General features: G+C 35.2%; 1 protein-coding gene across 14 annotated transcripts in view; it reads right to left on the bottom strand.

Moving 5' to 3' along the window:
• pcsk6 (proprotein convertase subtilisin/kexin type 6) overlaps positions 1–12,813 on the bottom strand; it is a 174,036-nt gene that overhangs the window by 76,466 nt on the left and 84,757 nt on the right. For all 14 annotated transcript variants that reach the window (XR_012383102.1, XR_012383101.1, XR_012383103.1 and 11 more), the window contains exons 10-11: positions 10,901–11,004; positions 8,063–8,180 (exon numbers count right to left, since the gene is read on the bottom strand). Coding sequence is in view for 3 of the 14 variants with exons in the window: in XM_073908047.1 (XP_073764148.1) it covers positions 8,063–8,180; positions 10,901–11,004 (222 nt within the window). In the remaining 11 variants the exon portion in view is untranslated. The remainder of the gene's footprint in view (positions 1–8,062; positions 8,181–10,900; positions 11,005–12,813) is intronic.

The raw sequence follows: 12,813 nt of genomic DNA, 5'->3' as shown, positions 1-12,813 counted from the left end.
AAGCTGCTAACTATCTTGAGAATGATCAGTGGAAACAGAATGTACCTGAGCTCAATTTAGAGCTTCACGGCAAAGGCTGTGAATACTTCTGTACATGTAATTTGTCAGGTTTTTATTTTTAATAAATTTGCAACAATTTCAAGAAATCTTTTTTTCACATTGTCATTATGGGGTTTTGTGTGTAGAATGTTGAGGAAATAAATTTATTTAATCCATTTTGGAATAAGGCTGTAACCAGTGCTTAATTTGTGAGTTGTGAGGTGGGGGGGGGGGGGGGGGGGGGGGGGCAGGGGGTTAGGTGTTGTGGACGAAAGTAAAAAGCGGGGAAGAGGCAGGGGGGTCACGGAAAAAAGTAAAGAGGGCTTGGGAGTCGCGGAAGAAAGTGAACAGCGGTTCAGGGCAGTTGAGGAGGGGGATCGGTAAAATCAGGTGCTGGATCCGGGCGGGGATTAGGCCGAGTCCGGCACAAATTAAGCCCTGGCTGTAAAACTAAAAAAAAAATTGAAACAAATGAAGAGCTGTCAATACTTTCTGGATCATTCGTTTTCCTTTAACTTAGTCAAAGGAAATACAGTGCAAGGAATGAAGGAATGAATGAATGAATGAATGAATGAATGAATGAATGAAAGAACGAACGAACGAACGAACGAACGAACAAATGAATGAACGAATGAATGAATTTCTAGGTGGAACCTGTTGGCTGCATCTAGTATGAACCTTCAGCATGCACTGGGATGGTTTGCTGCAGAGTGGAGATATACATGTCTTTGGACTTGTGTGGGAAACCAAAGGAAACCCGCACAAACACAAGGAGAACATGCAAACTCCACACAGAAATGCCAACTGACCCAGCCGAGGCTGGAACCAGCGACCTTCTTGCTGTGAGGCGATCGTGCTACCCTATGCGCCACCGCGTCACCGATTGCCATTCATTAGGATGTTAAAACCTTTTAGCGTTTCCCATTTCAGTCATTATTTTATTATTATATGGTAATGATCATCTTAACATCTGTGCAGTTTTGGAAATCAAATTGTGTAAATAAAAATAATTTGTTAAAACAATTATGACTTTATTCCACATACACAAAGAAAACATAATAGACCGTCTAATTGTAGGACTAAGTGAAATAAACAAATTCAGGATCTTATTGTTGTCATACTTTGTTAAAATCGTTTTGTAGTAAAATATAAAAAACAAACAATAATGTGTGGCATTAAAATTAATTACTAAAATTTATAGATTAAAATTAATATAGTTAAAAACTGATAAACTACTTTGTAGCAACTGTTAGTAATATATACCTTATATATATTAGTGGTGGGCCAATATTGGCATTAACGCGAAACTCTTAATGCACGATAAAAAAAAAATATTGCCGTTAATCTATTCTCAAAGTTGGGTTGGGAATTGGGTTTGTTTTACACAAGCTATGATGACTTTCACCTTGATATTTTAGCGTGGATGTATACCTGACCAGTGAGCCGTCTGACAAAAAAAGTGCCCTTCTGAATCAAATCAGCAGGATGCCCTTCTGGATCTTTCACTTAGTTCGAAGACACTACTGACTACGCTTAAATGGACATCTGTAATCTAGTCATTTGCCTAATAGACAATAATATAATTAAGGTGTTTACGTAAAGTGCTTTCATGTAAGAGTTTCCTGCAATTTTGGGTGGCTGTAACAGCAGTTCGGCAGTTTCACATTCACTCATGTACATTGGATGGATGTCCCCGTGACAAACTGGGGTATTAGACGCAAACAAGGAGTAAGGACTGGTGAGAGTGTTTTGGAATTTAATAACACATGACAAATGCAAAGAAAAAAACTTCCGCATTTCAAGATCGCAGTGTTTACTTCAATAATGCCACTAATATCTGCATACTCCACATGTCTTAATTCCATTTCTGTTTAGTTCAGTTATGACTTCAGTCGGATTAATGTGATTAAAAATAGGTGTTGGAGCTTATGTAGGCCTGCAGTTCAATATTCATGTTTAACTGAATAAACAGTTAGTAAACACAAGCACATCTTACTGAACATCATTTACTTAAATCACCAATTATCATAGTAGAACATATGCAGAGATGCATTTTGGAAACAAGTGCTTGAGAAACTGTTCTTAAAGACTTACTTTAAGTCATTTGGGTAGCACACATATTGTGAATGCCTTCGCCAGAATTCAAATAAGCCATTTTAATCTAGATTAATTCCAAGATTACAGTGAGAATAATCCAAATTAAAAAAAAAAAAAAAAATATATATATATATATATATATATATATATATATATATATATATATATATATATATATATATATATATATATTTTTTTTTTTTTTTTATATATAACAGTTGTGTCTGGTTCTCAATTCTGATTGGCTGATAGCCATGCGATATTCTGCATTATCAGAACTCCTACAGCCTCTTTACCCTTTGTGTATTACTCCGCCCACATACAGCCAGCAAAAAGCAGACACTACAGGTCTGAAGTTTAAAAGATGCACGCTCAACTGTTTAACTGTCAGCTTATGATTAGAATCCACTGAGGAAGAAAGTAGTTCATCATACAAAAGGGTTTTGAAACTCGACTTGTTTGATTTTGTTTTTATATACACAATTATGCCGTCAAACTGTTGTATAAACGCAATATCACACTCGTAGCAGTGCGATATGGCAGTATATCGGCACTGGTGGGGGCACTAAGCAACGCACGCCTCCCACCAGTGCCGATATACTGCCATATCGCACTGCTTCTCGTGTGATATTGCTCATATATATATATATATATATATATATATATATTTATATATTTCTTTTTTTATTTATTCATTATTATTTTTTTTATAAAGTATTGGAAAACGATTAAGCAAATAAATATATTATGTTATATATTTATTAAATGCCAAAAGATTATTGCATATAAAGTCGTATTATAGCTTATACATATTAACTTGCTATTATTTCCTTCATTAAAACGAATCCTTTATATAAATTAAACCTAAACTTAAATTAAAATAAAATTGATCGTTTACATATCTCTGAAAAATGTTTCAGCAAAGCCAGCAAACATATCTGCTATATTGCTTCTATCAGATAAACAATGACTGATCATCTATGATGACTGATCAATGAAAACGTTTATCAGTCTATGATACTGAATGGCCATCGGAAACAACATTCCCCATTCGCCTGTCGCGATCGCCAAATTTGTGAAACCGTATACACTACTGTCTATTGTGTACGCTATTTATTAACAATACCTATAAAAATATATCGATGACAAGCTCAGAGAAGACATTAATAACACTGACATCCGTCATAACCATACATGGTTCGCCCCTGCCTAGATTGTGTGTGCTAAAAGGTGTGTGGGTCTGCAGCTGGATATTATTGGCCAAGTGTGACATGGCAGGGATGAGAATCAGTATCTCCAAATCTGAGCTCATGGTGCTACTCCAGAAAAATGGTGGCTTGCCATCTCCAGGTTGGAGGAAAGTCCTTACCCCAGGTGGAAGGATACAAAGTATGTTAGCGTTTTGTTCATGAAAGAGAGCAGGATTGACAGGCAGATCTGTGCAGCGGCAGCAGTACACTGTAAAAAACGCATAATTCCAGACAATTTCTTCATGCTGTCCCAACACAAATATATTAAGTTATTTTTAATTGTTTTTATAAATTAAAGTGGATTGAAAATAAAAAATTAAGTTGTCCAAAAAAAAAAAAAAACGAAGATTTGTGTGGTTTCAACTGATTTTAATAAAGTAAGTGAGTGTAATGTGGTCTGGAGTAGTTGTATTAAATGTGTGAGAGGGAAGTTTGGGGTTCTCTCCTAAGACTGCTGCCCCCACGACCCAGACCCATATAAGCGGAAGAAAATGAGTGAATAATAATAAAAAATCTAATGAAAGTTTGACCAAATCAAAGAGAATAAAGTTTTGCAGTTGACTTCTACTTCTTCTGTATGCAGGAAGTGTCTGCTCAATATCCAGCAGCACAGACAGAGATCTTCCTCTAAAGCCTGAGAGCTGGAGAGAGTATGTGAGTAATTCAGACTCTTCAGCGGACACACAGAGAAATGAAGCTCTTGTAGTGACTGATGGACACCGACGGCTGATTGTACATCGCTTTTAAAGCCAACGTGACCTGTCGTTTCTGTCTGCGCTTCACAATATGAGCTAATAACACTCTGACACGCTCCAGTTCCCCTCGCTGACCCCCTGATGATCAAAAATGCTGTAATTATTCCCATTACAATCAGACGGATATCGCTTTCACGGGGTGTGTTGCGGAGATGATGAGACTGAACTGGGTTGTGTGTGTGTGTGTGTGTGTGTATGTGTGTGGATGAGATGAGAAATAGCAGAGTTCACAAATGCTTCTTTGATTGAAATCATTGATATATAATATAAAACACTATTAATTTATGCATGATTTATCTATAATTAATATTTATTCAGCAAAGAGCATGATTATATATTACAACAATATAAGCTAATAAAATAAAAATAAAATAATTTTGTATTTAATTTATTCTTTATTAATAATAATAATAATAATAATAATAATAATAACAACAACAACAAATATTTAAGGCTAACTAAAAGAAATAAGAGTTTCTCCAGGACACAAATATACTATGAAATATTATGAAGATGTCCTTGCTCTAATAACATCACAATAATTTTACCTTTAATTTTCTATGCAAATAAAAATGCAATAAAAAAATAAATATATAATAATAATAATAATTATCTACAACAGTTCTGTCTGGTTCTCGAATCTGAGTGGCTAATAGCTGTGTGATATTCTGCAATAACAGCACACGTACAGCCTCTTCACCCTTGTGTATTACTCCGCCCACAGCGGATCAGTAAACTCACTACAGTTTGACAAATATTGCAGATGTCGGACAACATAATGTACTTTTGAGGCTTTTTAGGTGAAAGTGTAGTTGTTTAGATTGTAACTATGCAGTTAATTTATAAGGATAGTGCCTATTTAAAAAAAAAAAAAATCAAGAATTTCAGCACGTCAGCGGCCATTAGCCTGTCATTGAGCAGAGCAAAGACGGTTGACGTTCCGCCACACAATGGCTACAGAGACCACATAATAAGTTCTTAAGGGAGAAAAACTCAGCATAAATATCACATTACAGCTGATCAAATTCTTTCAGAACAGGTAAGTGACATTCTAAGTCGGTCTCTCTCTGCCAGTGTGTGCTTTGCGTTGGCTTTTTTGGGGGGTTAATTATTGTGATATCTCGTATAGTTCCTCGTAGATACTTTCTCGTAGTAGTTCCTCATACAAAAGGATGTTTGAGACTCTCCATGATTGATTTTCTTTTTTATATACACAATTATGCAGTCAAACTGTTGTATAAACACAATATCACACTCGTAGAGGTGAGATATGGCTGTATATCGGCACTGCTGGGGCACTAAGGCACTTGGACTGTGCTCTTGAGAACAAGGCACACCTCCCACCAGTGCCAATAGACAGCCATATCGCACTGCTATGAATGTGTTACTGCTCATATTTACATTTACATTTAGCAGACGCTTTTATCCAAAACGACTTACAAATGAGGACAAGGAAGCAATTTACACAACTATAAGAGCAACAATGAATAAGTGCTGTAGGCAAGTTTCAGGTCTGTAAAGTCTAAAAAGGAAAGCATTAGTAATATATATATATATATATATATATATATATATATATATATATATATATATATATATATACACATATATATATATATTTTTTTTTTTTTTGAGTACAGTTAGTGGTATACCCAGAGAGGCAATTGCAGATTAGGAAGTGAAGTGGAGACTAAATAGTTGAGTTTTTAGTCATTTCTTGAAAATAGCGAGTGACTCTGCTGTTCTGATGCAGTTAGGGAGTTCATTCCACCAACTGGGCAGATTGAACGTGAGCGTTCGGGAAAGTGATTTCTTCCCTCTTTGGGATGGAACCACGAGGCGACGTTCATTCACAGAACGCAAGTTTCTGGAGGGCACATAGATCTGCAGAAGTGAGAGCAGATAAGAAGGAGCAAAGCCAGAAGTTGCTTTGTAGGCAAACATCAAAGCTTTGAATTTGATGCGAGCAGCAACTGGCAGCCAGTGCAAACAGATGAGTAGCGGAGTGACGTGCTCTTTTAGGTTTATTAAAGACCACTCGTGCTGCTGCGTTCTGGAGCAGCTGAAGAGGCTTGATAGAGTTAGCTGAAAGCCCCGCTAGTAGAGAGTTGCAGTAATCCAGTCTGGAGAGAACAAGAGCTTGAACAAGGAGTTGAGCTGCATGTTCAGATAAGAAGGGTCAGATCTTTCTGATGTTATAGAGTGTGAATCTGCACGATAGAGCAGTTCTAGAGATGTGGTCAGAGAAGTTTAGTTGGTCATCAATCATTACTCCAAGGCTTTTCACCATTATTTACAATTGTAAACAGTTGATATATACATATACATACACAATATACAATATATACAATATACAGATATATATATACATATACAATATACAGTTGATATCAGAATTATTAGGTCCCCTTTGAATTTTTGTTTCTTTTTTAAATGTTGCCCAAATGTTTAACAGAGCAAAGAAATTGTCACAGTACATCTGATAATGTTTTTTCTTCTGGAGAAAGTCCGATTAGTTTTATTTCAGTTAAAATAAATGCAGTTTTTAATTTTTTTAAAGCCATTTTAGGGACAAAATTATTAGCCCCTTTTTTTTTATAGTCTACAGAACAAACCATCGTTATACAATAACTTGCTTAATTACCCTAACCTGCCTAGTTAACCTAATTAAGTTAGTTAAGCCTTTAAATGTCGCTTTAAGCTGTATAGAAAAAAAATATCTAGTCAAATATTATTTACTGTCATCATGACGAAGATAAAACAAATCAGTTGTTAGAAATAAGTTATTAAAACTATTATGATTAGAAATGTTTTTTTTTTTTAAAGGGGGCTAATAATTCAAGGGGGTTAATAATTCTGACTTCAACTGTATATAAATATAAAACAATAATAAATCTATAATATGTAAGATATAGATAGATAGACAGACAGACAGACAGACAGACAGACAGACAGACAGACAGACAGACAGACAGACAGACAGACAGACGATGATAGATAGATAGATAGATAGATAGATAGATAGATAGATAGATAGATAGATAGATAGATAGATAGATAGATAGATAGATAGATAGATAGAATGTAGCTATGTTTCCATCCAAAGATGTGAATTAAAATTATGCGCAAAACTGGAATATCGTATAAAAGACATGTGAATAAAGCAGCGTTTCCATCCAATGAGTCAAAGAAAAAAACTGTCATCACTTTCTTATTAACTGGTGCCAAATATCAAAAGTAAAAATGGAACTAGCTGTGGTAGGAGAAGGTGTATGAATCTTTTCTTTATTTAAGAAATGACTTGCTCCTCATAAGACAATGCCGACACGTAATAATAAATGTGTGGTGGCGTTTGAAGGCGTCAGACGCAGAGCAAAGACGCTCTTAACAATTTCTGGAGGTGATTAATAATATAATAACACTAATACTAAAACGGTTAAGGTGCTTTAGAATGACCAAAACAACAGTTCAGATGTTTTATAGTGTGCTCAGCCTTCTGGTTTGTCCATTTACACACATTTCTATCCTCACATGATCTCTTATAACAAAATCACATGACCATTTTTAATGCACATACTGGAATTTGTTCGATAAAAGTGTTTCCATTGTAGTTTATGTGCATCTTTTCTAATCGAATAAAAAGTTTATCCGACTTTTTTTTTTAAAACATGCGCATTTTCAAAATGTATGACTATTATGGCGTTTCCATCAACTGATATTAATGCGCTTATCCAAAACGCTCATTAAAATAGGTGGATGGAAACAGCTTGAGATGGAGAACTCAGTTTATTCAAATAAAATGGGCTCTCAGGCAGCAAATGTGGACTGAATGGGTATCTCTTCTTCTGTGTGTTATCATACTTGAACAGAACAACAACAAAAACACAAAACTGAAAAGTACCAAAGTGGGATTGTGCTCACCGTGTCCGGCGGTCCGAGGTTTTGCTGCAGATGTGCTGAGCAGGGACGTTTCTCCACTTTTTGGCCTCCACCACCATTGCCTCCGCATCCACCAAACCAAAGCCATAGAGATGACTGACTACACACACACAAACACAAATACACACGCAAACACACACAGAATGAACACTGCCATCACAAATAATCTAAGCTGAATATCTAGACTGAAATACGACTTCCTTTATTCATTCACAATGTTTAATTACATTTACAGCGTGACTAATTTAAGGTTTTGATGTTGATGTTGACGTCAGTGCAGATACTGAATATTGCTGAAATTATTACAAGTAATTAACTGCACAGAGCACATGAGATCAACCATTTTCAATGATAAAATCTAATTTTTGTTCTTGATTTTATCATAAATGTTGACAGTTTTATGACATCTATGATTATACATATACAAGGAAAGAAAGAAATGTAATATTAGGTGGAAATAAGTGTAATATTCATTAAGATATTTTCTCTAAAATTAAGCCCAACGGGAAAAAAAATAAAAATATTAACATATTAAAAACTCTAGACTGTCTGACAAAAGTCTTGTCACCTATCCAAGTTTTGGATCATTGGATCTAGTTGATCACTTGGTATCAGAAGTGGCTCATATGAAAGGCAAAGGCCTCTAGATTACGCTTTTTTGACCAAAATAAAACATGATCATGCCTTGATTTCTAATTATTTAATTAGGACATTAAAGTCTGACTTTGCTCAGACAAAAGTCGTGTCACTTAACAGAAATAATGTCCAGTATAGAATATAAAGTCATGCTGCAGTGGAAACTGAATGAATATTGTCTGACTCCATCATGAGCTTGGAGGACTGCATCCATACATCTGCAATGACTCAAATCTATTTAATAAAGTCATCTGGAATGGCAAAGAAAGCGTTCTTGCAGGACTCCCAGAGCTCATCAAGATTTTTTGGATTCATCTTCAATACCTCCTTCTTCATCTTACCCCACCATGCTCAATAATGTTCATGTCTGGTGACTGGGCTGGCCAATCCTGGAGCACCTTGACCTTCTTTGCTTTCAGGAACTTTGATGTGGAGCATATGAGAAGGAGCGCTATCCTGCTGGAGAATTTGCCCTCTCCTGTGGTTTGTAATGTAATGAGCAGCTCAAATGTCTTGATACCTCAGGCATTTAATGTTGTCGTACACTCTACAGACCTCTCGCACGCCCCCATACTGAATGTAACCCCAAACCATGATTTTTCCTTCACCAAACTTGACTGACTTCTGTGAAAATCTTGGGTCCATGTGGGTTCCAGTTGGTCTTCTGCAGTATTTGTGATGATTGGGATGCAGCTCAACAGATGATTCATCAGGATATTCATCAAGTGACCTTCTGCCACTTTTCCAAATGATCAACTAGAAGTCAAGTTATTATCTGTTGCTCTTACAACTGACATCCATGACCAGACTTTTGTCAGGGAGTGTATTTAAGTATCAAAAGGCAGCCAAAAAATACTCATCAATTGTCATTTAAAACTTTTATACTTGTACCTTTCTAACTCCTGTGTTGTACCCATTTGTCACGATAAGTTTTTAGTAACTAAATACAAATGCAGTATCATTACTTATTCTTTGACATATTTTTAAAATGTACAGTTCAGAATGAAAACGTTTCATGTTTACATTAATAAAATCTGTAACACTAAAAAGACATAAAAAAGAAGACAAAGGAAAAAAAATGCTATTTAACTAATTTCTCTCAAACAACCAACAACACTGATTGATGATGTATTTATTAAAAAGAGTAATAATAAAAATAAAGTTTTTAGTCCTCCTGTGAAATTGGAATAACATTTTCAACACTTATTTTAGTTGTTTTTTCACATTTTTATAAGGATAGGATAGTGCAGGTCAGACAGGAAAGCACTGGGAGCAGAGGGAGGGTAAGGATCAACATAGGACCTTAAATCGGGAATCGAACTTGGGTCGCCGTGAGCTCCATGGTGCTATATGTTGGCACACTTAACCGCTAGGCTTTTTGTGTCGACTTTTCAACACATTTTAAACATAATATTTTTAAAAACCAATTTCTAATAACTTTTTCTTTCGTCTTTGTCATGATGACAGTGCAGAATATTTTACTAGTTATTTTGCAAGTTATTAAACAAAGTTCAAAGGCTGTTATTTGCTTCTTTAAGAATTTTTTTTTATAAATATATATTAAATATATATTATATATATATATATATATATATATATATATATATATATATATATATATATATATATATATATATATATATATATATATATATATTTTCTTTTTCCTTTTTTTTTAAGAAGCAAATAACGGCCTTTGCAGATTAATACTTTTAAAACAGATTTGTTTATTTAATTATTTAGTTTTTAATGTATTAATTAATTTATTGAATTAAATTAAATTCAGTTAAAAATGTAATTAAATGTAATAACTAAATCAAATAATTTAATTTAATTTAAATAAAACAATTTAATTTAATTATTTATTTAAATTTAATTTAATTCAATAAATAAATAAAAAAATTAATAAAATAAATAAATAAAATAAATAAATATTTTTTTAAAGTATTAAATTAAGTATTACCCAGCCAAATTAAATGAAATATGCTTTTATCCAGGAAAAAAAACAAAATAAAACAAGAAATTTTACTGTGGAAAAAATGCCTTTGCCCCATTAATAGTCGCTTAAAAAAAGACTTCAAGTTTCACAGGAGGGAGAATAATTTTGTCTTCATCTGTATGTGCATCATATATTTAGCATGTAAAATTAAACTAGACATTGGAGCATTAAAGCAGTATCTTCACCTTTGTGTCCGGCTGCATTGGTCTTCCAGTCATTGGCTTTCAGATGAGCCTGTCTGGACGTCTTGACCAGCAGATGCTGAACATCTCTCCAGGTTATCAGAGGACTGAAAGATGAAATGGGGAAAAGAACAGACAACATTTCAGAAGCCTTTCCAGCTGTATTGCTCTGTTGAAATGTACAGTCCTCTCCAGAACAGCAGATGTTTCACTATGATTTGTCCGGGATTCAATTTAGACTGTATTGTTCTGCTTTCCTTCTGAGAGGCTTGTACAGTTCGTAGATGCTCCTTCATTTACTGTAATAGTTGTTTAGTTTCAGGTGTCTATTCACTTCAGCTGTTATTGTTCTGAGAGTCTTATGCACAGACAAACATAGGAAGTAATAAGTAGGATCACAGGGCGTTCAAAAGAGCAGCACGCTTGCTCAAGCTTTAAAGTCACACTTTATTTTAAGATACAATTATAGGTAGGTACTTAGACCAAAGTGTTGTCAGATAAATATTAATGTAAATTGGATTTAAGTACACAAACACACACACACACACAGGAGGGACTGAAGGAAATGGAATAAAAGTGTGGATGGATAGATCGATCATGTGGATTGAATGAATGAAACATGATAGATGAACGGATGCAACAACGGATGGATGAAAGTAACGATGGATGTAATGACAGAACAATGGATGGGTGGATCTAATGATGGATGGATGGATGTAACGATGGATTAATGGATGGGTGGATGTAACGATGGATAGATAGATGGATGTAATGATGGAACTAATGATAGATGGATAGATAGATGGATGTAATAATGAATAGATAGATTGATGCAATGATGGAACAATGGATGGGTGGATGTAAGGATGGATAGATGGATGTAACAATGGGACAATGGATGGATGGATGTAACGACGGATAGATGGATGGATAGATGGTTGGATGTAACAATGGATGGATGTAACAATGGACAGATGTAAAAATGGATAGATGAATGGATGGATGGTGGAATGTAACAATGGATAGATGGATGTACTGATGGATGGATGGATGAATGGATGGATGGTTGGATGGATGGATGGATGGACGGACGGACAGATAGATGAAAGTAAAGATGGATGGATGTAATCATGAAACAATGGATAGGTGGATGTACCGATGGATAGATCAATGGATGGATGGAGCAATGGATAGATGGATGGAGGGGTGGTTGGATGTAACAATAATTGGATTTAACGTTGGAAGGAGGGATGGATGTAACGATGGACATCTGGCTGGATGGCTGGACGCATGGATGGATGGACGGATGGATATAATAGTGGATGGATGAAACACAGGGTGGATGGAACGATGGATTTATGGAACGATGGATAGGTGTAACTAAGAAAAAAAGGATGAGTGGATGTAACGATGGATGGACAGATGGATATAACGATGAATAGATGGATGGATGTAACGATGGATACATGGATGGAACGATGGATAGATAGATGGATATAACGATGAAACAATGGATGGATGGAACGACAGATAGTACAGATGTACAGATAGATGGATGTACCAATGGATGTACCAATGGACAGATGGATGGATGAATGGTAGGATGTAACAATGGATGGATGTAACAATGGATGGATGGATGGATGGATGGATGGATGGATGATGGATGTACTGATGGATGATGGATAGATGTAGGGATGGACGGATGGATGGACGGATGGATGAAAGTAATGATTGGTGGATGTAACGATGGATAGATGAATGGATGGATGGATGTAACAATAGATAGATGGATGGAGGGATGGTTGGATGTAACAATGAATGGATTTAATGTTGGAAGGATGGATGTAATGATGGATGTAACAATGGATAGATGGATGGAGGGATGATTGGATGTAACAATGAATGGATTTAAT

The sequence above is a fragment of the Danio rerio genome, chromosome 7 (genome assembly GCF_049306965.1).
Source record: "Danio rerio strain Tuebingen ecotype United States chromosome 7, GRCz12tu, whole genome shotgun sequence".
NCBI lineage: Eukaryota > Metazoa > Chordata > Actinopteri > Cypriniformes > Danionidae > Danio > Danio rerio.
The sequence above is the reverse complement of the archived record's forward strand: the minus strand, read 5'-3'. Positions and strand labels throughout refer to the sequence as shown.